Source organism: Orbicella franksi, chromosome 6 (genome assembly GCF_964199315.1).
Source record: "Orbicella franksi chromosome 6, jaOrbFran1.1, whole genome shotgun sequence".
NCBI classification, from domain to species: Eukaryota; Metazoa; Cnidaria; class Anthozoa; order Scleractinia; family Merulinidae; genus Orbicella; species Orbicella franksi.
In genome coordinates, this window is record NC_138150.1 from 9,790,360 (window position 1) to 9,816,872 (window position 26,513).

Here is a 26,513-nt window from a genome sequence, read left to right on the forward strand (position 1 = left end):
TGGAACGTTTTACGCGCAAGATTTGCAAAAGGTGACCGTGGAAGACGACGATCTGTTCCGCATCTCCAAAGATCGTCAAACGAAAAGGGGATAAAGTCTTGGTACGTTGGAAAGGTTGGCCAGTCAAGTACGACAGTTGGTTAGATAAAAAAGACGTGCTCGTGAAAAAGACAAAAAAAATGAAAGAGTTTTACGTGCAGTTGATGAGCAATGCCAGTACGAACGAGTTCCCAGACAACAAGGCCAACAGTTTCAAGAATCGTCTGCCTTACCCGCTCATTTTTGGCGACAAGGAATGGAATGTGGGATTGGTGGGCGTTTCTTACCCGATACCCCCGACACGACCACATCAAGTACTCACGCATCGAACGCACAACTTTGCCGACGACGATCTCTTGTGTCATTTTGAGTGGACCATTGAAACGTTTATAAGGACATCCGATGGTTCGTGGATTCCGTCGCGTTACCGAGTGTCGTTTGAAATCAAGGGGGATGAACTTCACCAAGACAGAGCCAAAGTGACGAGTAGTAAATCTCTCATGCAATACATCGTGAATCGTTTGAATGACCGCTTGACAAGGTATATGGAAGCGGCAATGAAAGTCTGCGAGCTCCGAACGGGAAAAAATACTATCCCGTGTTTAGATGGGATGGGGATGACTTGATTCTGGATAACACCGACGCGTTCCTCGACGAGTCCGGAGACAGACGGCGTCCCAAGGTGTTGTTTGGTCCTAAATTGATCAAGACGATGGGGTGGATTAAAGAGGAAGCCTACGACGTCGTTCACATGACTACGAATCTAGTGAAAGTGTTTCAAAACGACACCGTACCAGCTGGTTTCAAGAAATATCGGATTAACCCCGATACTGCTCGCTCCAGTAATTTTTGGAATTTGACGGACGGTGGAGCGTTACAACTCAGTTCTTATTGCAACTGGCGATTCAGTTACTTGGACGAGGAATACGCGAAGGTCTACCAGAGTGGTAGCGTCGATCCAAACATTCCTAGTCCTCGTAGTCCCATGTACTTGTATTCGAATGTGGGACGAAGCACGATCACGGGGAATCGAGTGACGGATCTATTGAGAGAAGTACCCCACGACCCTATCAAGATGACGTACGAACCTTCTCAGATTCAATATAAACCTGTGCGCAACAATGTTTTAGATATAGTGGAGATGCAATTGGCCGAGAACGACGGAAAACTGGTGGACTTTGCCTCGGGCGTGACCTCGGTGACATTACACTTTAAGGATGAATGAGTCTCCCGGGGAATTTTACGTGCAGTTGATGAGCAATGCCAGTACGAAGGAGTTCCCCGACAACAAGGCCAACAGTTTCAAGAATCGTTTGCCGTACCCGTTACAGTTGAGAGAATCGGGATGGAAAGTGGGTATCAGCGACATCTCTTTTCCGTCCGCTGTTCGTAAACTGGGATTGAAAGATCCTCTTTTGTTTGAAATATAGTGGATCGAGATGGTGGACCCAAACATCAACCTATACTCTCGAGTCGCTGGAGTGACAAGAGAAAGTGATTTGGAATTCACGCCTAGGACCGGAACAGATCTCATGAACATGATACGAGATCGATACATGTGGAGGTTAAGGAAGCAATCGGGGATCGACGTGACAACGTTCAAGAAAAAGACCAAACCCAGCGATCCCACCGAATTGCTGTACACGGTCATGAATCGTGCCGAGAATGGAGAATGCGTCATCGACAACTCGAGAACGTGCACCTCTCTTGACATCAATGGTAAACGCGTCTATCCCCAAATGTCCATTGGGATCGAATTGGCCAAGAAGATGAAATGGGTAAAGATGGGAACGTTGGATAATGGACAACCGGGTTACGTTTTGGGACCCAACTTGAGAAGAGATTTTCCCACGGAGGTCATACCCACTTCCTTTGACTTGATAATGCCTAAATATAATGGAGAAGACATTGTTTACAAGATCGACCCAGACGTGTTACGTTTGAGTTGTTACGTCAATTGGGTTTTCATGGACCTGGATCGTAGTTACGAAGAAGCGTTTGGTAACAATCGTCGTTCTTTGTTCGTGTATTCGAATGTAGGACAGAGTATGGTGACTGGAAGTCAGGTCACGGATCTGTTGAAACAAGTTCGTTACGATCCGGATGTCGTCGACTTTCAGCCTAGACACATCCTATATCTACCGGTACGCACGGTCGTCTTGGACATTGTTGAGACGCAAGAGTCTGAGAACGACGGACAACTGGTGAACTTTGCTTCGGGTGTGACCACGATCACGTTGCATTTCAAAAGAAAGGATGAGTGATTTTTACTTGTCTTTACCCAGTCACAGCAACCGGCACGAGTTTCCAAATAATCGCAGTAATAATTTCAATATCCGTTTACCCAATCCCATACACCTGGAGGGACGAGGATGGAAAGTGGGAATGACTAGCATCGCTTTGCCTGATGCCCATGTGACTCTTCCTTCCTTCACTGATTCTGAGGATAAAGTCATCTTGGCCTTTTTCGCATGGAGACGCATAGATTCGAGTAGTACATATACGCCTGGAGGAGCTTACTTCGATACGGATGATCTCAAAGAGGTGTTCCCCAACGTGGACGGTATTGATTCATGAAATCCATGCTCGCCTATTTCGAGCGACAACGCATCTACGCGAATAATGGACCCAGATTAGGCGCAAAATATATCACGAGTGATGGTAAAAGAACCTACGTCAAGTTCAATTGGGAAGGCGACGACCTGGTCACGGACAACAAAGACACGTTTCGTCCGCTCAAAGACTACCCTGCATTACAGTTAAAGTCTGAACTGGCTGAGAAAATGGGATGGGTCAAAAAGAATGGCAGTGGTTACGAACTGGGACCTAACTTGCAGATCGAATTTTTTGACCAAGAAATTCCAAACATTGGTGTCGTGTCTGACTTACATGACGAGGATGGATTACCTGTATTTTGGACTGTATCACCAGATGGGTCTGGAAAAGATTATTTAAAACTCACCACCTACTGCAATTGGCGTTTTCTGAACCTGAACAAAGCCTTCGAGGTAGTGGTGGGAAGCAGTTCGCGTACCTTGTTCGTCTACTCCGACGTGGGAGGAGGTAGCGTGGTGGGGAATCAAGTCACAGATTTACTGAGAGAGGTCAACTTGATTCGAAGAGGTGATGGTGTTCAGTATTTCGAGCCTTATCACATTCAATATATTCCCGTGCGCAAAGAACTCATTGACATTATAGAGGTGCAAGTGGCTGAGACAACTGGAGAACTGGTGGAATTTGGAGCTGGCAATACGATCGTGAAGTTACACTTTAAGAAATAATGATCGGTGGAACTTTGATACGATTTCATCCCGATGGATACCAAAAGGGTTCGGGATTATTCGGTCAGGTTTCGAAAGGCATCAAGAAACGAGGTCCCACCATTCTCAAGGACGTTCTTAAAGAGACGGCCATTGAGGGTCTGAAAGGTTTAAATTCGGGTGGCAAAGGAGGAAAGCCCAATTGGAAAGGTGCACTCGCCGGGTTAAAGCGAGGAGCCATACGATCCGGGAAACGTAAAGCGTCCCAAGAGATCCAACGAGTGCTGGGCGGTAAAAGAAAAAGATCTCGAAGAGACCTATTTGGAGTATGATTCCCATTTACTCGAGGCGCGTGAGACGTCTACCTGGAGGAATACGCACGTATAAAGGCGGTTCGATATTCCCAACATGATCAAAACTTCCAAACTATCGTTGGGTACAGTCCGCACTGAGAAGGAAACGACGACGAGGTCGAGGTAGACGACGATGACGGACATGGGGGCTCATGCCAGGTCGGCGGGGGTTCGTAACCCCCGCCTGGACATGTTCCAGACCCCTCCCACGGATCTCAGCATGTCGTCTCGACGTTTGGTGAGAATCAATCCGTTCAATACAGGGATCAACCCTGTGACTTTCCAAGTCGATCCTCAAGAAGATTTTATTGACTTGAACGAGAGTTTCTTCGAATTGGAATTGACCGTTAAGACAGGTGGTGGAGGTAATCTGGCGCAAGCGACTCTCGTCGGACTAGCCAACAATCTGGCCCACAGCCTCTTCAAACAGATCAATGTGAGATTGAATGGCACTCTCATCAGCCCCCAGACCGATACTGACCACTACAAAGCCTACATCGAGGCTCTGTTGAACCACGACCGAGACGACGGTGAAACGACCCTGACACCCAATGGTTGGTACAATTGTCTCAGTGTACCCAGTCGTGGAGAAGCAGATGTAATGACAGCCAATAAGTTGGATCCGGCTCACGCTGATTATGCTGCTTTACCACAAGATCTCAAGAATATGGTTCAAAGCCGAATCCAGTTTTTTTGGTGGAAAGAGGGTGACTTTGAGGTTCAAACCTTACCTGGAAGTGTTTCATCTAAGCAAGTTACTGGTACCTGGTGTTCAGATCCAGATCGACATGTACTTCAATGCCCCAGCTCTGTGGACCGTCCAATGGGCCGGTGCTGATACTCTCAGACTGACTGAAGCCGACGTGAATGTGAGATTGTTCCTGTCCCAAGTGAGAGAGACTCCCTCGGTGTACAGAGAAATCATGTCCAGCATGAAAAGTGGAAGAGTGGTCACTTACCCCACGGTGAGAGGTGAAATTCGCACCTACTCCCATCCCAATGACAATCGTCATTTTGAGTGCAGCAATCCTTTCCACAATCAGCTGCCTAATCGGTTAGTGGTGGTGTTGATGAGACAAACAGCCTTCAATGGAACTGTGTCGGTCAATCCGTTCACCTTTGAAAAATTCAATCTCGCTTCCATCAAACAATTGGTGAGAGGTGAAGAGTATCCCTACGAGACATTGGAGCTCAAACACGATGATGACAGTAAAGATCAGAGAGGCTACTACAGATTCCTACAAGCCTCAGGAGCTTTGTGTCGGGGAAAAGGAAACATGGTCAGAAAACAGGATTAGGGATACGGCAAGAGATGCAACATGTTTGTATTTGACAACACAGCCAACGGATGTTTGGACAGTCCAGTGTTGAACCCCAAGCAGTCAGGTGAGCTGCGTCTGGTGATTAATTTTGGAGCCAACCCAGGAGCAAACCTGACCATCTTGTTGTACGGCGAATTCGAGAACTTGCTGGAGATCAACGAGAACCGAGTCGTCACCTACGACGTGTACCAATGAGAAAATGGAGAAAGTAGCCTTGAATAATTTACAATTGGATCATTTGGCCCGAACGAATCCGTCACTCCGCTGTGTTTTTTACGGAACGGTACCTTGCGATCGGCTTCCCAAGACACTGCCTCAAGAAGGACCGACCGCTTACATCGTGAACACGGACCCTCACGATAAACCTGGCATGCATTGGATCGCTTTGTGGGCCGACAAGGACAAGTGTGAGATCCCGGACAGTTACGGCCTCCCGTTGGACGTGTACGGAACCGCCGAACCGCTCCGAGAATGGTTGGACCGTCATTTCAAGTACCATATTTTCAACGGCAAGATTCTACAGTCACTATTCAGTCACAGTTGCGGCAACTACGCCCTGATGTTCCTGATCGACCGAGCCGAAGGTCGTGACATGAACGCGTTCTTGAGTCGTTTTAAGAAAAACGACTTTGTAGAGAACGATCGTAAAGTAGGACAGATGTTAAAACGTTTGATCGTGGACGAGTTGGACTGGCGCAAGATTTGTAAAACCCCGTGTCACCAGGACACGTGCGGTTCCTCTAGAGGAGTGCGTCATTTGTTAAAGTAAGCTGTTCGAATAAAAAAGTGTTCATTTTTGAAAAGATGTTGCGTGGTGAAGTCAGATGGTTCCCTCGATTCCTAGAACTGTGTCGAGACAAGTATCTCGACTTGCCCTCGGATCATCCTCATCGACAGGTCCTGAAACACATTGCGGATTGCGACAGTTATCGTCGAGTCCGATTCGTACTTGAGCGGGAAAAAGAACTTCGATACGACATTTTACACCTGCGTATTAGAGCCAGACTTCAAACAGACGCTTGCAGAGATTACAAGTGTTACCCGTACTGGCACGTCCTTCGCTACGGCAATAAGTACTTCCGACATCACTTTGCGAGTTCATAAAAAAGCATGGAACGACGCAAAGCGTTTCAGTTTCACACCCCGTCGAGTTTGTTGATAGCGGGTCCTTCGGGATGCGGCAAGACGGTGTTCACCACCAAACTGCTCTTGGAGAACGTCGACTTGTTCCAAGAAACACCGAAGAGTATTCATTACTGCTACGGATCGTGGCAAGATGGCTTCAAAGAGCTCAAGAAGGGAGGTGTCAAGTTTCACGAAGGTATCCCCGACAGCGAACAGTTACCACGATGGTTTCCTCGAGGGGGTGTTTTGGTGCTGGACGATCTGATGGACGAGGGTGGCAACGACAAGCGCGTGTTGGATCTCTTCACCAAACATTCTCATCATCGGAACATCACGGTGATTTACTTGTGTCAGGATCTATTCCCTAACGGAAAATTCGCCAAGACCATTTCCCGAAACGCTCATTACATCGCGGCCTTCAGGAACCCTCGTGATCAGTTAGGGATACGAAATCTATTACTGCAATCGTTTCCCACGCGATGGCAGGAAGTGTTGGATACGTTTCGAAAGGTCTCCGATCGACCTTACGGTTACATGCTATTGGATCTTCATCCAGCCAGTCAGGACGATCAACGTGTCATCAGCCGCGTGTTAAATGACGAGGGATTCGTACGATGCCATCAGTTTGCGGCATCATCATCATGTTGAGGAACGAAGTCGAGTGGTTTCCGCTGTTCATTCACCTATGTAAAAACAGACTCCATTACATCATGAATCCTAATGAAATGGACTACGAGCCGATGAGACAGGTCACAGAATGTGAGAGTTATCGTCAAGTACGATCCATCCTGAATGCATATAATGGTGAAGGTTTCGAGAGTTTGGTTCATAGACAACAAGTACTCGCTAAGAATAAGGTAGAAAGAGAGAAGAGAGATGAGTTCTGGCAGTGACGAATTCAATTTATCACCTCTGGACGATTATTCGCCTTGGGGGTCACCGGTTCCAATGGGGTCTCCAGTTCCTCCGGCAGCGGGTGTGGGCATAAGCCTGAACACACCTTCACCACAATCGTCACTGCCGACATCACCACTGCCTGGGGCCTCGATTGGGGTAGGCACCGCAAGCGCTGGTACGCCACGCACCAATGTCACGACGGGTGTGTGTAGCGCTGGATCGGGTGCCGCACGCACCAACGTCACGATGGGAGTAGGTACGTCACGTATGTTGCGTCGAATGGCAGGACGTTCTCCCACGCCGACAGATGACACACCTTTGGCCAGACCTACTAGAGGAGGTAAACGACCTAGACGCGTCCCACGTCAAAACATGCCATCGTCACCCAGTGATGCCGGGAGCCGCAGAAGAAGTAGCGCCAGTGGTAGTGGCGGTGGAAGAAGACGACGCAGAGGCGGTGGAGGTGGAGGTGGAGGCGGAGGCGGGGGCGGAGGTGGAAGTAGTAGCGACTCCTCACCTCCTTCGTCGGTGAGATCGGGTCTTTCTCGAGGTCGAAGAAGGCGAGGAACCCGTATTCTCAACCAAGCCCAGATGCAGCAACAACTGGAAGAGATTTTGAGACAACAACAACAAACGGCCGCGGGTCGTCGCATTGCCGGTATCACGACCACCAACACGATCACGACCACCTATAAAAACGGACGTCCTACCGTGACTCGCAATTCGACCAGTGTACGTAACTGAGAACAACATGAGAAAGACGCCGTCGACAGAAAAGGAGAAAGCAATGGGGTGGTGCTCTTGCGAGTGCCTTGTCCAGGTTAGCACCAATCGCAGGGGTAGGCGTTGGTCACGGGGTCCGAAGACTGTTGAGACGCAATAAAAAACGACGAAAACCTCGACGATAACAAGATCGACAGTACGGTGAGACTCATCAATTCGAATCAATATGTTGAGGAGTGAGGTCAAGTGGTTCCCCTACTTCCTGCATCTATGCCGATGCTCTCGCTCTTACTGGAATGAGACCAGTATGGATCACGAAGACATGAAACGTATCGCGGACGAGTACGATAGTTACAGACAATTCCAGGATATCCTGAACCAGTCCGTAGAAACCGCATTCAAGGACGAGATCTGGGAATACGAGCAACAAGCTAAAAGGATCGAACGTACCGAAAGAAAGTTAGAATATATTTGGGACTGGTTGAGGCGTTGTCATAAGCACTTCGGTCTGTCTACTGGATGAACCTTTCACCACCGTGGTGGAATTGGACTCGCTGAAACGTTTGGACGGATTCTATGCCTTCTACCACAAGTATTGGTGGTGTCGAAGACAGATGTTTAGTTACTACAAATTGTGTAACGCCATTCTTAACGGACTAGCGTTACTGGTCGTGGCCGCGAGTATCATCTTGGGATCCGTGTGGAAAGATGGGTACACGGTGGTAGGATTGACAGCTTTCGCCACCTTACTGAAAGGATGGAACGATTTCAAGAAGTATTCGTTCAAGATGGACATGGCCAAATTCGCTTACACGACTTACGAAAAGACGCTGACAGAACTTAGGAACTATGCTCTGGTTGAAGTGGAGGAATTGGATCGGTTTTTGACCAAGATGCAAACGTTAGACGACGTGGTGACGGATTTCACACCTCCCACTTACGACCGATACGTTCGAGACTACGAAAAACGATTTGTTCACGTTCCTCTATAAAAGGACACGCGATCACCTTCATGCGTCATTAAAGGTGGAAGTGTGTGCGTGTCGTCATCAGAACCGACATGCCGAGGACGTCAAGGCGAAGGAAACGTCGAGCGCCACCACGTATAAGAATACGTAAAATCACCAAAAGGAGAAGAAAGCACCAAAAGGGAGAAGGTCTTGGTAACTTGATAGGCGTTTTGGCCAAGACGGTTTTGAAGGGTCTCGAAAGCTTGTGAATAAAAGAGCGTGAGAAGCCACCCTGACGTAGACGTCGACGATGAAGCGGTTGCGACGACAACTTCATTTCTTGACGAGCGTTCTGAAAGACGCCAATCGAAAAAAAACGTCAACAGATGTTGAAATTAGCCGCCAAAGATCAGATCAACGCCATCAGCGAGATGGTTTTCAATTTGCTGAAAAAGAGGATCCCCATCAACGCACTGACTTATGGGAAACTGAAAGGACATAAAAAGGTTTTGTGAGAAGTGGGTAAAGGTAGAAGCTCCCTCAAGCGTCGAAGAGAACATCTCCTGAGTCAAAACGGGACAGGGTTCTGGAGCGGATTACACCGTTGTTTTCGAGCATGTTGTGTACTGTGAAAGGACGCGACGAAGACGATTACCCTCTGGAGGGTATTGACGTCATACCCAATTTCCCACCGAGAGATAACCAAGAAGAGTCCACCATTCCTAAACTCGTGCAGCTGTTACAAGATGCCAATCGACGCGAAGCCCAATGGAAAGACTCGTCCGAGTACTGGAACAAGAGGTACCACGCCTTGTATCAAGAGTATATGGCTTTAAAGTTCGGTGACTTTTGCCAAACCTGTCAAACGAAACGAGATACCACGCCGCCCGGTGGGTGCATAGAGTTGTGCAAGGAGTGCGGTAAAGGCAAGCAAACCGTTCAAAGTCTTCAACTACAGTTGGAAAAGAAAGAAGAAGCCATACGGTACTGGCAAGACTGTTACGAGACGGCCTTGAGAGAATTGTCCGAGTTTCCTGATACGACTTTGGGTCAGGTATGAACGAAGTCATGATGGTGCCCGTTCAAGAATTCAATCGATTGCAAGATTATTACAAGGGTCAGATTACCCAGAATGCCTTGTTGAACAAAGCGGGACGTTTGGCCGCCGAATAACATCTCATCTTGAAAGACAGTCGTATCCCCGACAGCATGGCTGTCAAGATGACCAAACCCATAGCAACCGAAGAAAGTAAACTGGTGAAACGTATACGGACGGGTACACGTGGTCCTATCTCGTACCAAGGGACGGCAGAACCCGAAGGCATGGCAGACGCACCCGTCGAAAGTCTGTTGAAACAGATCATCAAGGGAGTCAACAAAGAACCCGCAGCACGACCCCCCGTTATCATCAAACAACAAGCCGCTACACCTTCCACGTCAGGTCTTAAAAAGGAGCTTAAAACTCCCAAACCATCCACAAGCAAGAAGCCACCCATTCCACCCAAACCATCCACGTTAGGTAAAAAGGGAAGTAGTCTGAAAAAGAAAGTCCTGTCCGAATCGCAAAAAGGCTTCTTAAGATCCATCGGTGTCGCTAAAAAATACATAGACGACGGTGGTTACAGTCCCAAAGGCAAGGCAAAGAAGTACAAGAAGGCTAAGAAGACAGCGGCAGAAAAGTTACAAGAAGGGTGGGGAGATTTCGAACCCTGGAGAAAAGGACTGAGCTATGACTCGGAATAAGAAGAAAAAGGCACCCCCGATTAGAAGAAGTACTCGTCTTCGTCGTCAACGAGGGTATGGGATCGACATCCAAAAATGGTTGGGCAAGACTGGGATCGAGTTTCATTGGCCCGGTTATCAGTACATGGGACCTGGTACCAAACTGAAGAAACGTTTAGCGCGAGGAGATCCAGGGATCAATCGTATGGACCGACTGGCCAAACAACACGACATTGACTGTTCCAAGGCCAAGAACTTACAAGACAAATGGAAAGCCGACACCAAGATGATCCAAGCCATCGACAATTTACCCGGACGTAAAACCATGACAGAACGCATTGTTAAGAAAATCATGCAAGCCAAGAAACGTTGGAAATTGTAAAACTTTTTTATTGTTGTTACAAAATAAAAATTACACTTTGTTGTTGTTTCAAAAAAGTCTGTTTATTTCACAACTCACACGCCATACCACCGTGGTACAGAGTATCCGAGACACTCGATCTCACCATCAGTCGTTCGATCCTTATTTGGTCCCCGAACGTAGACGAAGACACGAATAACAACCTAAACCTAAGTCTGGTGATAAAATCGTACAGTCTGTAAGGGGTGTTGAAATAAAACATTCGGTACACTTCCATTCGTATATGATCGTACGAAATGATATGGAAGGGAAAGAACACGGTGCCGTGAATGTACAGGGGACTTCGTCCCTCCGTGGTTCGCACAAAGTCCTCCAACTCGCGATAGTAACGGAACCACACCGTGACCGGGATGGGATAAGGCAAGTGATTCCAGGAACGCGTCAACGAATTGTGCGTCTCAAAGGGTCTTCCAGTGTCTCTAAACTGCCAGATGGCGCTATGAATTATTCTTCGTTGTTCGAACACTGCGAAGAAAAAATAAAAAAAAAAACATCGTCAGGTCCATAGCCTGTCCTCGTTGTAAAGCGATGGACCGCCCGGAAAGGGTAATAGACAGAGATATTGAATAACAACATCCCTTAGCCCTTCCACGCGTCTAAAGAAGAGCCTGAACTTTTGAATTCGAATCAGGTTATACGTCGAGTAAGGAGTGTTGAATATGAACAGACGGTACAAAACAGCCCTGCTCTCTCGGGTCGGTTCCACGGGGAGATGCACGCAACCGTGCACGTACATGACTCGATTCGAAAACAGAGTCACGAAATTTTCGAGCATGACAATAACGTTGCCAAATGTCCGCGTCCACGTCATACGGCATTTCATTCCACATATACGATCCCTCGTGATGACTGCGCATAGGTCTATATTCACTACGGTATCGCTCCAACTCTTGCTCCAGTCTCGCTAGGCTATTCGTACCTGCCGGTAACGCGAACGGGTCATCCTCATCGTCGTCCTTCTCGAGTTCCTCATCGGTTTCCAACACGATCTCGGGAAGCTCCTCGTTGATCACGCGTCGGCAGTTGCCGCAGGTTCGAACCTGTCTTTCCATCTCCTGGTAGCAACGTCGATGCATGAACACGCCGCAGCAAGGAGTGCGTTGACATATCGACAGAGAATCAATGTTGATATCTCTCTGACAAAGAAAACAAACTTGTTGAAGCGGCGTTTCTTCGGGTATCTGACCCCGAAGGCGACGACTACGTCTCGGTTCATCTTCGGGTGATCGCACACGACGACGTACTCGTCTCGGTTCTTCTTCTTCTTCGGGTGACAGACCTCGAAGGCGGCGGCTGCGTCTAGGTTCAGTCGACATGAACAAAAACTGAAAAACACCGAATGCGTTCGCCTCGCTTTATGTCAATCATGCACCAATCAAACGACAAAAGCCGAATGTCACGTGTGCGGAGTAGACCCAGGGGATAGGAGGTATCCCTCTCCCATGCCCCCACGGTCGGAGACTGGACACCAGGTCGAGTGCAACCTGGAATCCAGTTTCGACGCTCGTATAAAAGAGGCGGGTCGAACCGTTCACGGCACTCTGAGTGTCTTCACTTGTATCAAGCGCTGATCATGGCTGAGATCACTGACGAGGAGATGAATCAACAGATGGACCTACATGAAGAGGAAGCAATGAGTATCTGAAAAAATGGATAATATAAAGTGTACCCTATGCGAGCAAGTCATTCTTAGAACCGAAACCTGCGCTCGGACCAAGTGTTGTCGTTACCACGTTCATTACGATTGCTACACCCAGGCACTCGATAATCAGTTGAACAAGGGTGTGATAAAAGAAAAGTTGTACTGCCAGATCTGTCACGCGTTGTGTATGCTAAGTGCGTTCGTGGCCACTTTGGACTGACCAATGGAACTGAGTATAATCACTCCTCCCATAGAGGTTTACCTTCGTTTGGACTTGAGATTTTGTGTCGTCGTGTTTTGCGGTTACAAAGTAGGACGACATCTTTGTCACGCCTTGTTCATCACCTTCTTTTCATAGACTTACTGGGACTGGTTACCACCTGAAATCCAAGTTTACATTATCTCACTCGCTGAGTCACAACTTGCCTTCGAGGAGAAAAAGGAATTTGAAAGACAAATGAGAATTTCCGCATGGTTGGCCAGACCGAAACCGGTCACGTTTCGCGAGCTCGATATCTCAGATTTTTATTTCCGTGATTACAATTCATTTCATCCTAGAGTTACTGGGATTGGCTGCCTCATGAAATCCAGGCCTACATTGTTGACCTCAACGAGTCCCAGTCTCTTCTCGACAGACGTGAACGTGAATCGTGGAGAGAACTTTGTAACGAGATACATACCTTCGGAAAGGTCCAAGCAAAATGAGGACTAGGTCCACTCAAAGTCAAGCTAGAGACATATCAGCCAGAGTATTGTCCCAAAGGAAGCGTTCCAGGACTCAAAAATAAGCATATGCTCGTGTCGGCATTCTATAGAGACGGACAAAACATTATGAGAGAAATATTTTTAGGGTACGGTTTCATCATGCCTATTACAGAAAAGCAGACGTTAAGAGACTTTCACTCTTTTAGAGTCACTGGGATCGACTACCTCCTGAAATACAGCATTACGTGATTCACCTGGCTACGAGACAAGTCCTACTCGAGCGAAGAAGAAACAAACAGTTACGGCGTCTTCACAAAGAAATATTAGACTATGCAAAACTGAAAGAAGAATGGGGCATAGGTCACATTAAGATTGTTATACATCCATGTCGTTTCTCATGCTGCCGAGAAAAGAAGGAAAAAAAATTCGAATATTTTAAAATATACGGATGTTACATCGACATTGACGATAAACCTCAAAAGACGTTTTTATCCGACTCTTACAAACACGCCTAGAAACGCGCCCCTGTAGAAAAGAATTTCATCTACCCTGTCAGTGAATACTACACCAAGTACGCTCATAATAGATGGTTAAAACAAAATCGTACCAACTCTCTTACAGAGTCAATGGGATAGGCTACCTACAGAACTACAGTGTTACGTGCTTTCCTTGGCAACCTGGCAGCACATACTCGACCGCAGAAACAACAAACTATTGAATGAACTTCACGTAAAAATTTTAGATTATGCCGAACTGAAAAGACAATGGGGTCTCGGTCACATAGAAATACGAACGAGGAAATGCAAACTAACCGTCTGTAAATCTTTGTATGGACCAAACCCTTATCACACGGCTTTCTATGGTCATTATGTCAACATCGATAACCGGAAAAATAAAGTCTATCTAGGATTTAGTTTTAAAAACGTGTTTTGTAACTTAGATAAGAAAAAATCGTTATTGTTCGCTGCTTATGAATGATTGGTTCTTACAGAGTCACTGGGATAAGCTACCGCAAGAACTACAGTGTTACATACTTTCCTTGGCAACCTGGCAGCAAATACTCGACCGCAGGAACAATGAACTATTGAATAAACTTCACGGAGAAATTTCAGACTACGATCAACTGAAAAGAGAATGGGGTCGCGGTCGCATAAAAATACGATACATAAAATGTAACCTAGATGTTTGTAAATTGTTGTATGGATCAACCTCTCATCATATGATCATATACGGTGTCGAAAATCTATTTAGGATATAATTTTCATAGCGCGTTAAGTTATGTAAATTCGCACGACTGTAATTAGTTGTAAAAACCAACCAATAAAAAACTTGTGTTTTCTTGATAAAAAGCGATGTTTGTGTCATTCTCTCATTCAAATTGTACTCATGTCTTCACAGAACAGACGGACTCACGACGAGGCGTTCTTCGACGAAGACGATGATGATGACTGGATCTTTGATCCGGCTCTCGACCAAGTTATGACCCAAACCGGTGGTGGTAGCACAAGACCACTCCTAGAATTCGAATTAAGACCCGTAGGCGCTCGCCGTAACTGGCGAAACGTCCTCAACAAACAAAGATTCGAAGCCACGCTCAAACAACATAGAGACGTTACTCCCAGGGACAACCTAGGTCAAGAATTGACTCATGCCCTTCAACGATCCATCGAGCAACAAATCGCTCAGGATCCTACCCTGACACCCAACTCCACGGTCCATTTCACCATGCAGTCCAGTGCCTTCACGCACGCTTTTCAATCCACCACTTTCACCGTGCGCGAATTCGAAGAAGGGAGTGAAAGACTAGACACCTATCTCCAGTCTCTCGCGGCCAAACTCAACTCCAACGAAGAATTCACCCCCGATGACACTTTCACCATGGAAACAACTTTCACACGCACTCCAGGTCCGGGACCTGGGAACGGAAAACGATACAAACCGAGCTGTGCAGCCGTACGAGGAATCGTCAAACGGTCGCGCGTGACCATCAAAAACAAAAACAATCTCTGCTGCGCTCGCGCCATCGTCACCATGAAAGCCCTGGTAGACTCGAACGGGAATTCACGAGACCACGATTACCACAATCTCAAACAGGGGCGACCCGTCCAAGAGCGATTGGCCAAAGAACTCCACCGTCTAGCCAACGTACCCGAAGGACCTTGCGGTCTTACCGAGTTGCAGAAGTTTCAGGCCGCGTTACCTGGGTACCAACTAAAGGTCCTTTCCATCGATCCACCGCACATGCTCATCTACGCGGGACCCGTACCCTGGGACAAGATCATTCGACTCGTCAAAGAAGACAGTCACTACGACGGATGTAATTCGTTTAACGGGTTCCTCAACAAATCCTACTTCTGCGACGAATGCAATCGAGGATACGATCACGACGACTTTCATCATCATCCCTGCGACGGTAAATGGTGTCCCGCCTGCAAACGAAAGGACTGCCCCGATTTCATCGAAACCAAACGACCCCTAGCACGCGGCAAGTTTCCCACACCCACCTCGATCTGCCGGTTGTGCCAAAGAAAATTCTTTGGAGACCAATGCTACAACTACCACCTGCAACGACGTAGTCTCAACATCCCATCCATCTGCGACACTTACAAAAAGTGTCCAGACTGTTGTCACGTCTACGAACCAAAAGACAGGACCGGACGAGGAGGTGACTGTCGTTACCCCGATCACGTGTGCGGATGGGGTGAATGCCTCATCTGCGAAAAAAAGGTCTTTCTACCGACTCACCGATGTTACATCCAACGCATCCCCGAAGATGAAGACGAGCCCAAAAAGAAACGCGTGCCACGCGACGAAGTAAGAGATCGTCCCTTCGTGGAACCCGAACCCGGTGATCCCGACACACGAGTCTGGGTGGACAGAGATCCACCCCTTCAAGTGTACTGCGACTACGAAGCCATCACAGACGCCGAAGGGAATCAGACACCCATTCTTCTATGCTTAGAAGACGATGAAGAGGATAACTTCTGCTCCTTCTACGGTCCCACCTGCACCGCTGACATGTTCGACTACCTCGAATCCATCGCCGTCGACGTGGACGGAGATGATCGGGACGTCATCGTCATCTTCTACAATCTCAAAGGCTACGACGGTATGTTCAGCCTGCAACACTGTTACGCCACGCATCGAGAAGTCACGGACCAGATCACCGTAGGCACCAAGATACTGTCCCTGAGATCCGACAGACTGACTTTCAAAGATTCCCTGTGCTTTCTCCCTTTCCCGCTACCTTCGGAATAAACGAACTGTGCAAGGGATTCTTCCCATACAAATTCAACACCCTAGAAAACCAAGATTACGAAGGACCCATGCCACCGCGCGACATGTACGATCCCGACGGCATGTCCGCCAAAAAGAAAGCCGAATTCGAACGGTGGTACCAAGAGAAAGTCAACGACAACTACCATTTCGTCCTACGGCGAGAAATGGAAGCCTATTGCGAGTCGGATGTCAAACTACTCAAAGCAGACTGTCAAAAGTTCCGACAAGAATTCAAACAAAAAGCCGACTTCGACCCCATGGAGAAATGCGTCACCATCGCCTCCGCCTGCAACCGATTCTGGCGAAAGAAACTAGTACCGCCCAACACCATCGCCTCCAGGTCACCTCGAGGATGGCACGGCGCCAGCTCCAATCAGTCCTTCAAAGCTCTGAAATGGCTAGCCTGGCAAGAACACTTGTTACAACATCCCGACCAAGGTGATCGTATCCGTACCGTACGAAACGGAGGTGAAGTCCGACTTGCCAATCACTTCGTCGACGGTTACGATCCAAATACTCGAACCGTCTACGAATTCCACGGATGCCTATGGCACGGGTGTCCTCGCTGTTTCCCGATCAACCGAGACAGATATCCCATCTGCCACACCGATCGAACTCTACAAGAAGTCCACGAGTCCACGCTCCAGAAACACGCCCTTCTCAGGCAACGCGGCTACCAGCTCCAAGTCAAGTGGGAATGCGAGTGGGACCTGGAGGTCAAAACCGACCCAGATCCCCGTCAGTTCCTAGACACGTTCCAAATCGTCGACCCACTCGATCCACGAGAAGCCTTCTTAGGAGGTCGCACGAACGCCGTCAAACTGCATCACGTGACCAACATGACCCAAGGAGAAAAAACCAAGTACGTCGACGTGACGTCGCTCTACCCCTGGGTCAACAAGGAATGCGAATACCCCGTAGGACATCCGCAAGTCATCGTCAACCCAGAAGATCAAGACATCCACCACTACTTCGGAATGGCCAAAGTGGACATACTACCTCCTCACGAACTATACCACACAGTTCTACCTTTTCGGCACGGAGGTAAACTCACCTTCCCACTCTGCCGCTCGTGCGTGGAAAACGAAATGACCAAACCAATCCTAGAGAAATCTCATCACTGCCCTCACACAACCGAGCAACGCACACTCCGAGGGACCTGGTGCACACCCGAAATCCAGAAAGCCGTTGCCATGGGATACACGCTCAACAAGATCCACGAAGTTCACCATTCTCCACCAAACCAACGCCGTAAAGGACTCTTCGCCGATTACGTGAACACCTGGCTAAAAATTAAACAGGAATCCTCCGGCTACCCCAATTGGTGTAACACCCCCGAAGACAAGGCACGTTACGTGCACCAATACCAACAGAAAGAAGGCATCGCTCTCGATCCAACTATGATCCAGAAAAATCCCGGACGGAAAGCCACCGCCAAACTCATGCTCACCTCCTTCTGGGGCAAGTTCGGTGAAAATCTACACAAACCCACCACCCAAGTGGTCTACAACGCAGCGCAACTCTTCGCCCTCGTTTCAAACCCCTTCAACGACATACGACAAGTCAGAATCGCCAACGACGAAGCTCTAGAGGTCGTCTACGCCGAACTCAAAGACAACCAACCCGACAACGGACGAATCAACATCTTCGTCGCAGCTTTCACCACCTGTTGGGCTCGTCTCAAATTGTACAGCTACTTGGAACAGTTAAAGCAACAAGTTCTCTACTTTGACACCGATTCCGTCATCTACTCACACAAACCAGGTCAAGCCGATGTTCCGCTAGGCGATTACCTGTGGGAGATGACCAACGAACTCGATGATGGCGATTTCATCACCGATTTCACTGCCGCTGGACCCAAAAATTACGGATACAGAACCAACCAAGGCAAAGTCTGCTGCAAAGTCCGAGGCTTCGCACTCAATGTACGAGGATCTAGACAACTCAACTATGACGTCATGCGACAAAATCTCCTCGACGAAATCACACAACCTCTCGATGATGAACGACGCAATATCAACGTCGTCAACCCCAACTTCGTCTGGAGAAACCCCGCCACCAAACATCTCAAAGTCATCACACGGACCAAACGATACGGACTCGTCTTCGACAAACGTGTCGTAGACCCGAACACTTTCATGTCATTTCCGTACGGATACACACCAATGTAATTTTTACTTCCTGTAATCAATAAAAATCAATTGTGAAACTCACTTCCTGTCTCTCGCCTTATTTGGGCATGCGCGAGCGTGACGTCATTTTTGGCCGCCATCTTGATCAATGCGCCATCTTGGATTTCAAATTTTAAAAGAATGTATGAGAATCTAGAGGTCACGTGGTATCATCCCTGCACGCTGATTGGTTACGGCCCCTATAAGCGTCTATTACTACTCCAACCAATAAACCAACCAACCAATCAAAATTTCAAGTGACTCGTGGGATATTCCTCGGTATACTACTCGAAAGCGTTATACATTTATAACTAGCTAGTTGATATCTTTTCAATTGGGAAAATGTTTCACTGGGAAAAGATATCTAGAGGACTAAAAACCACCTAAATTGCCATAAGTCGACCTAGAGACCCCGCGGGAACTAAGGAAACACACTCCTGAGACAATGTAGATCTATCTTTTACTCCTTCGTTTTTTCGGTTACGAATATAGCCCTTTTTCATATACAAAGCTTTATGTTTGGACTGTTGCAAAATCTGAATACTGCTGAGGGAGCGGCAACGGCAAGGAGAGCGTCACCAAGCAAAACATTGAAGATAGTATGAAACTTCGGTGAGTGGCTTAACTTAGTGCAAGGGTTTTATTAGCTAGCGTTGACAAAAAGTATACGTTTTTTAGAGTGACCTCCTTTAACAAGCAGCACAACGGCTTAACCTCCCTAGTAGGGAGCTTAAGCAATATCGAGTTATATTCTCAGTTACCCTAAAAATACGAGGTAGTATTTATAGGAATAAAGATAAACCAACCTTGTTTCAGGTTTGTGTTTCCTCGGTTCCCGTGAGGTTTCTCGGCCGATTTATGGCAATTTAGGTGGTCTTTAGCTTTACTACTTTGTCCTCTGTGTATCTTTTCCCAATGAAAAATACTCCTTCGTATTTTTTCCCGCTCAAACGCTTATACTTCGACTGTTGCGCTCATTTGCGAGCTTCAAATATCGTATGCAACGCAACAACAACCGGGTGCTTGCATGGCGCCGCATTTTTGACGCTGACGTCGGCGTTACGGCGAGCCTGACATCAAGCGATTGAAACGAATCATGCAAAGTGTAATGGCCAGCGAGGCAGGCGAGCCTCCCCCTCGAACACTTACCACGCAGGCTACGTGTAATAGCCATGATGATTTTTAGACATTTTCACACTAGATGGAGAGTGGAAAGTGTTAATGTGTGAGATTGATGAGGACAAAAAGTAATGTGACCAGTAAAAAGTAATCAAAAGACGTTTTGTAAAAAAAAATTCGTGAAACGTGATCGCCACTCCTCAGATGGAGCTGATTGTACCTTTGTTCCGAATTCGTTAATATAATCTAAGAAAAAGAAAAATACAAATTAATCGATCCACATTCAAGTATGAAATTATTTTGCCTCAAGTTCATTTTTTTTACAACATATACATAAGAGCATAAACAGTATGATACTATATGCTTCCATTTGTGAGCGACTTTACACTTGAAAGATATCCCTTGGTAGATCTTAGTAGGCCGGCCCTTGAGCACGGAGTAAACAACAAAATGTCATAGTAAGTAATGAATGAATTAATGAATTATGGAATCAGCAATATTTTGCGTTCGATCACCTACTGAGAACATTGCGCTAGCCCGCGACATTTGAATAGCAATAAGGATATTTATTTTAAAAAGAAGACACCACTATTTTGTGGAAGCTAGCCGGAGAATGGCGTCTCCCCTGTATGCCACGAAATCGTATCAAAGTTTATGTGGTAGAAAAAAAAATCAGTGAAAAGAAGAAGAAGTAATAGAACAATATGAATAAATTAGCCAATTAGTAAAAAAAAAAAAAGCCTCGGAATCGGCGGGCTTTTTTTATTATTAGTAGCAGATAGTTTTAAATTAAAGTGGATCATTGAGCTGTTACATTTTCATTAAAATCGATCCAACAAAATAAAATAAATAAAACAACAACAACAAGAAAAACACGGAACATTTTTTTTTTGCTTTCGAAAGCATCAAAGGTAACAGTTATTTGTATACTTTATGTGACATCCTTTTGTGTTTGTAATGCAACGTAACGCAACTTTGTACTGAGTTGTCAAATTTAAGATGAAATTTTGCTTTCGTCACTTCAAGCCGTCAAAGAGCGGAATTTTATCTTGAAGTGAATTTTTTCATTTTGTGTTTTGTTGTCGGGGTAACACCTCCGTTTCTTGTCAGAAATAGTTCAGCCAACCATTTTAGTTGAGAAACTTGCTATTCGTAACTTATGCGAAACATCAATGGTTCGTTTTCACAATCAAGGTCAAATTGAGTGCTTTAACACTACTCGTTTCCTGTTAATGTTTTCTTTGAATTAATAAAAAAAAAAATAAATTTCCATCTAAAATAATTATTCTATTATCAGTACTCAGGACTGACGTGTTCAAAAACATGGGAAAAAAAAGCTAGCAGAAAAGAACAAGTCAGAACAACTATTTACCAACGGTAAACTTTGCTGGAATGATACGAAATGTAATGTACAGAAGCCAAAGGAAATGAAAGAAATTCAGAAGCAATGAACTTTGCAATCCTGTTCCAACAAAGGTCTCGAAGTCAAGTCTCTACAATGAAACCAATGTAGAGGTTCTTGATAGCAATGATGTAGAAAGAAGCAGATATTGACTGACATATTTTTTATGGGAGAGGAAGAAGCGAACGAACCGAAAGTATCCTGTAAATCCAGTAAGTCGTCATATGTATATAGAGCTGTAAAACGTAAATCGTAGACGCTCTCTTACGTAATCAGTGTAGCAAAAGCCAACTGACCAAGGCGGAGGCTGTATGAGCTAACGCATTTGAAATCGATCTATTGTCGGTTCTGTCCTTGTGCATCGATACGAATGGTAATAAATATTGTGCTTTTCGTTATTTAGCTGTTTTCTTTTTTTTCCTTAGTTTTAGTGAGCTCAAAGGTCGGATGTTTGGTCTTTTATGATATGGGGTCTTGTTTACCGGCACACAGACACACAACAACCGGCCGTGCAACATGTCTTGTGTTGCAATGAAAGAAGGAAATTTAATCTACGTACAAAGGAAAAAGTCCTGAGGTGTTGCAATCAAAATCTTGCCAAATTTGTTGATAGCTGATAAGGGGCCGACATCACTATTCCGGTCCCTCGTTTGTTCCTAGAACGTCCTGTATTTTAATTTCTTCCGTCCTGTAACTTCCTTACTGAGTTAAGAACGACAATCTTGTTAGGATATACTCCAGTCTATGTCCCTAGCTATTACATTCTTTGGGATCTTTCAACTGTAAAACGCTCGCACAAACAGCTTGTCTGGTACAGTAATAAAAATAAGTTGTTACTATGTAGCACTTTCAATTGAATTGAATTGCTTTCGCCGTTTAAGTTAACAAAAGTACAGTGCTTAATGGTACTTTTAGAGAAGTTTCGGGAAAAAAGTCCTTTCATCAGTCGTAAAATGGCGTTAAACGAAGAAGCGTCTGGTTCTCCGGGTTTTAGCTACACCAAGAAAACAATGCTAAATCGCAGATAGTTTTTGCTGAGTTGTCTCGCCGTTTGGATAAGGACTTAGAATTAATATAATTTTTGGCGCTATTTAAGGCGCTATTAATGTACATTTTGAACATATCAATCAATCAATCGATCGATCGATCGATCAACTTTATTTACAGAGAGTGACACATGACAGTATAAACTGATAAACTAGTGATCCTCTGTGCTAAAAATCTACATATATGTAATGAAAATACTATAGAGCTTAAGCAACCTTAAATTGTTACAAATCCTTAATGTAAGAGAAACATTTTCGCTGTTTGACTAAAACTTAGTCAGGTTTCTTTTTCTCTACTAACATTGTGCTGATATGTTGTCGAATTAGCTAGAATGTACATGAGAAGTGAAGCCTTAAAGAGTAAGAAAGATCGATATATTTTTCTTTCCGTCGATGTGATACAATGTAACGTAATCACATAATCAATCTTTCGACGGCATCTCCCGTTTTGATTGCTTCACCGGCTCACAGAAATTTCATGCATAGGTTAAGATGTATTGATATGTTAGTGAAACATTACAGTAAACGATTAACTAGCACAACAGTTCTGATTAACTGGTAACACAGAAGTCCCTCATATAAGTCTGGTTTTGTTAATCACACTAACCAAAGTTAGAAATAACTTTGTTGTTGTTTCACCGGAGAGTTATTAGACAACGAAGTCAAATGTAAGTTCAATGAAAACTGATACTCACAGAAAATACAACAGCCCAAGACCAATAAGAACATCTGATCAAGGCTACCTCTCAACACCTTCACAGTTTCATCAAGTGCTGTAAGCTCTGCTGCAGTCATCTCGGTCATTTTGACTTCTGCTCGACGTGTCGTTGCTAATGATATTGGCTGTTTTGTTAAACAAAACTGAAGAAAGCAATGTGGGCGCCCCAGTTCACAGTCTATAACCAGTTGCGACGTCGAACTTGAGACCTTGCATTCAATTAAGCTATATAGTGCATGAGCACTCTTTATGAAAATGGAATTGATAATCCACGTGATATACCGATGTTTCCTCGACACGCCAGAATACCCATACGTGTATATTCGACTTTGCATATAGACTTTGACACCCTAAACGAATTCCACATTACAAAAAGAGAAGTACACCAACTTTTTCCCATTGGTGGTTTATTATCAGTTTTAGCCTTTTGAGAGCGCGTTTTCGTGAAATAATGTCCATGCAACCCATCTTGATAAAACCCATCTTGATCAAGGTGTGCTTATAGGGAATAAAACTGATTGGAATCGCGTTCTTGGTATTTAAATAAATGTACAACACGTTAAAGGGCCATTATCACGGTAAAGCGCATGTAAGGTCTTGATTGACACTAATTTTAATTTAACCAATAGAAATCGTAATACTAGTGCGTGGGCCGCCACAAATTCGTCGCGGGTCAGCTCGATCAGAGTTTCACGTGCCTTTCGAAAATCTCTTAATCCGCCTGTTTTTGACCCTTTGAGTGTAAAAGATTTTTGTCTTTCCTTGTTTCCCCAGACAAGTAAATATGGAGGCCAACTAGAAAACCAAATAGCTTACTTGACCTCCATACTCTAACTTCAATATTTATCAACCGAAAAGGTACTAGACTGTAAACATGCCGAGCCATAATTTTATCTGTAAATATAAATTGCGAGGAAATAATCTATGTTATGTTATGTCATGTCATGTTATGTTGTGTTAATAACTCGCTACTTGCAATTTTAAAATAACAATGGTGACTGACGTATCCGAACGCGATCTTCATACGAGACTCAATTTTGGTCACGCGCAAGGTCTCCAAAACGGCGTCGAGTAGTTTTAAAAACAGTTTTCGACTTAAAAAAAAAATTACAATTCAAACGCTACTTGAATATATAAGTAGAGCGGCTCAAGAAGATGGTGTGGAGTAGTCTCACTTCAAGTGACCTCATGCATAACTAAACAGTATGACTAATCACTGATGTAATGCTTTGTGAAATACCCTGACACCGAGTTCACCCATCAGATTGTTTAACTCAAAGATTGAGGTGAAGAATGATACAATGGTACTTTGATTTCGGGGGTACAGTATTATGTAAAATTGCTAGAGTTTAATTGATCATATTGTATTGGTAGACCGGTTGATAAATTGATATTCACGGTCAGAAGGTTGTTATTCGGGCGACAATCAAAAATTATAATTTCTTATTTCAAGTGCTTAATAAAGAAAAACGAAAGTATGTGATTATGTCGTGACGGCTATCTTTAAAACAGGGATCCGAAAATCGAGGAATGGGAATAGGAAACGGGCAACGGGGAACGGGGATTCTTTAAAATGAGGAATCTTTAAAAGCGGGAATCATTAAAATGGGGAATCTTTAAAAGCGGGAATCCTTGAAATGGGGAATCTTCAAAAGCGGGAATCTTTAAAATGGAAAATCTTTAAAAGCGGGAATCTTTAAAATGAGGAATCTTTTAAAGCCGGAATCTTTAAAATGAGGAATCTTTAAAAGCGAGATTCTTAAAAATGCGGAATCTTTGAAAAAGGGAATCTTTAAAGAGAGGAATCTTCAAAAGTGGGAATCTTTAAAATGGGGAATCTTTAAAAGCGGAAATCTTTAAAATGGGGAATCCTTAAAAGCGGCAATCTTTCAAATGAGAAATCTTTAAAAGCGGGAATCTTTAAAATGAGGAATCTTTACAATGGGGAATCTTTAAAAGCGGGAATCTCTAAAACAGAGAATCTTTAAAAGCGGGAATCTTAAAACACGGGAATCTTTAAAAGCGGGAATCCTTAAAACGGGGAATCTTTAAAAGCGGGAATCTTTAAAATGGGGAATATTTAAAATAAGGAATCTTTAAAATGAGGAATCTTTAAAAGCGGGAATCTTTAAAATGAGGAATCTTTAAAAGCGGGAATCTTTAAAATGGGGAATTTTTAAAAGCGGCAATCTTTCAAATGAGGAATCTTTATAAGCGGGAATCTTTAAAATGGGGAATCTTTAAAAGCGGGAATCTTTAAAATGGGGAGTCTTTAAAAGCGGGAATCTTTAAAATGGGGAATCTTTAAAAGCCAGAATCTTTAAAATGGGGAATCTTTAAAAGCGGGAATCTTTAAAATGGGGAGTCTTTAAAAGCGGGAATCTTTAAAATGGGGAATCTTTAAAAGCCAGAATCTTTAAAATGGGTAATCTTAAAAAGCGGGAATCTTCAAAATGGGGAATCTTTAAGAGCGGGAATCTTTAAAATGGGGACTTTTTAAAAGCGGGAATCTTTAAAATGGGAAATCTTTAAAAGCGGGAATCTTAAAAACGGGGAATCTTTAAAGGCGGGAATCTTTAAAATGGGGAACCTTTAAAAGCGGGAATCTTTAAAATGGAAAATCTTTAAAAGCGGGAATCTTTAAAATGAGGAATCTTTTAAAGCCGGAATCTTTAAAATGAGGAATCTTTAAAAGCGAGATTCTTAAAAATGCAGAATCTTTGAAAAAGGGAATCTTTAAAGAGAGGAATCTTCAAAAGTGGGAATCTTTAAAATGGGGAATCTTTAAAAGCGGAAATCTTTAAAATGGGGAATCCTTAAAAGCGGCAATCTTTCAAATGAGAAATCTTTAAAAGCGGGAATCTTTAAAATGAGGAATCTTTAAAATGAGGAATCTTTAAAAGCGGGAATCTTTAAAATGGGGATTCTTTAAAAGCGGAAATCTTTAAAATGTGGAATCCTTAAAATCGGGAATCTTTAAAATGAGCAATCTTTAAAAGCGGGAATCGTTAAAATGAGGAATCTTTAAAAGCGGGAATCTTTAAAACAGGGAATTTTTAAAAGCGGCAATCTTTCAAATGAGGAATCTTTATAAGCGGGAATCTTTAAAATGGGGAATCTTTAAAAGCGGGAATCTTTAAAATGGGGAGTCTTTAAAAGCGGGAATCTTTAAAATGGGGAAGCTTTAAAAGCCAGAATCTTTAAAATGGGTAATCTTAAAAAGCGGGAATCTTCAAAATGCGGAATCTTTAACAGCGGGAATCTTTAAAATGGGGAATTTTTAAAAGCGGGAATCTTCAAAATGAGGAATCTTTAAAAGCGGGAATCTTTAAAACAGGGAATTTTTAAAAGCGGCAATCTTTCAAATGAGGAATCTTTATAAGTGGGAATCTTTAAAATGGGGAATCTTTAAAAGCGGGAATCTTTAAAATGGGGAGTCTTTAAAAGCGGGAATCTTTAAAATGGGGAAGCTTTAAAAGCCAGAATCTTTAAAATGGGTAATCTTAAAAAGCGGGAATCTTCAAAATGCGGAATCTTTAACAGCGGGAATCTTTAAAATGGGGAATTTTTAAAAGCGGGAATCTTCAAAATGAGGAATCTTTAAAAGCGGGAATCTTTA

At 44.5% G+C, this 26,513-nt stretch overlaps 2 protein-coding genes and 1 pseudogene across 3 annotated transcripts in view; 2 read left to right on the top strand and 1 right to left on the bottom strand.

Moving 5' to 3' along the window:
- LOC145490441 (putative ammonium transporter 1) overlaps positions 1-23,235 on the bottom strand; it is a 47,366-nt pseudogene extending 24,131 nt beyond the window's left edge. Inside the window, exon 1 of the transcript XR_014049700.1 lies at positions 22,872-23,235. The product of XR_014049700.1 is annotated as a putative ammonium transporter 1 (transcript). The remainder of the gene's footprint in view (positions 1-22,871) is intronic.
- Positions 4,792-6,758, top strand: LOC145489294 (uncharacterized). Its single transcript, XM_081468252.1, has 3 exons — positions 4,792-5,734; positions 5,872-6,017; positions 6,084-6,758. The coding sequence occupies exons 1-3, from the start codon at positions 5,174-5,176 to the stop codon at positions 6,745-6,747; spliced, it is 1,371 nt and encodes a 456-aa protein (XP_081324378.1). The 5' UTR covers positions 4,792-5,173; the 3' UTR covers positions 6,748-6,758.
- Positions 14,474-16,417, top strand: LOC145489295 (uncharacterized). Its single transcript, XM_081468254.1, has one exon. The coding sequence runs from the start codon at positions 14,546-14,548 to the stop codon at positions 16,415-16,417; it is 1,872 nt and encodes a 623-aa protein (XP_081324380.1). The 5' UTR covers positions 14,474-14,545.
- Positions 23,236-26,513: the final 3,278 nt, after the last annotated feature.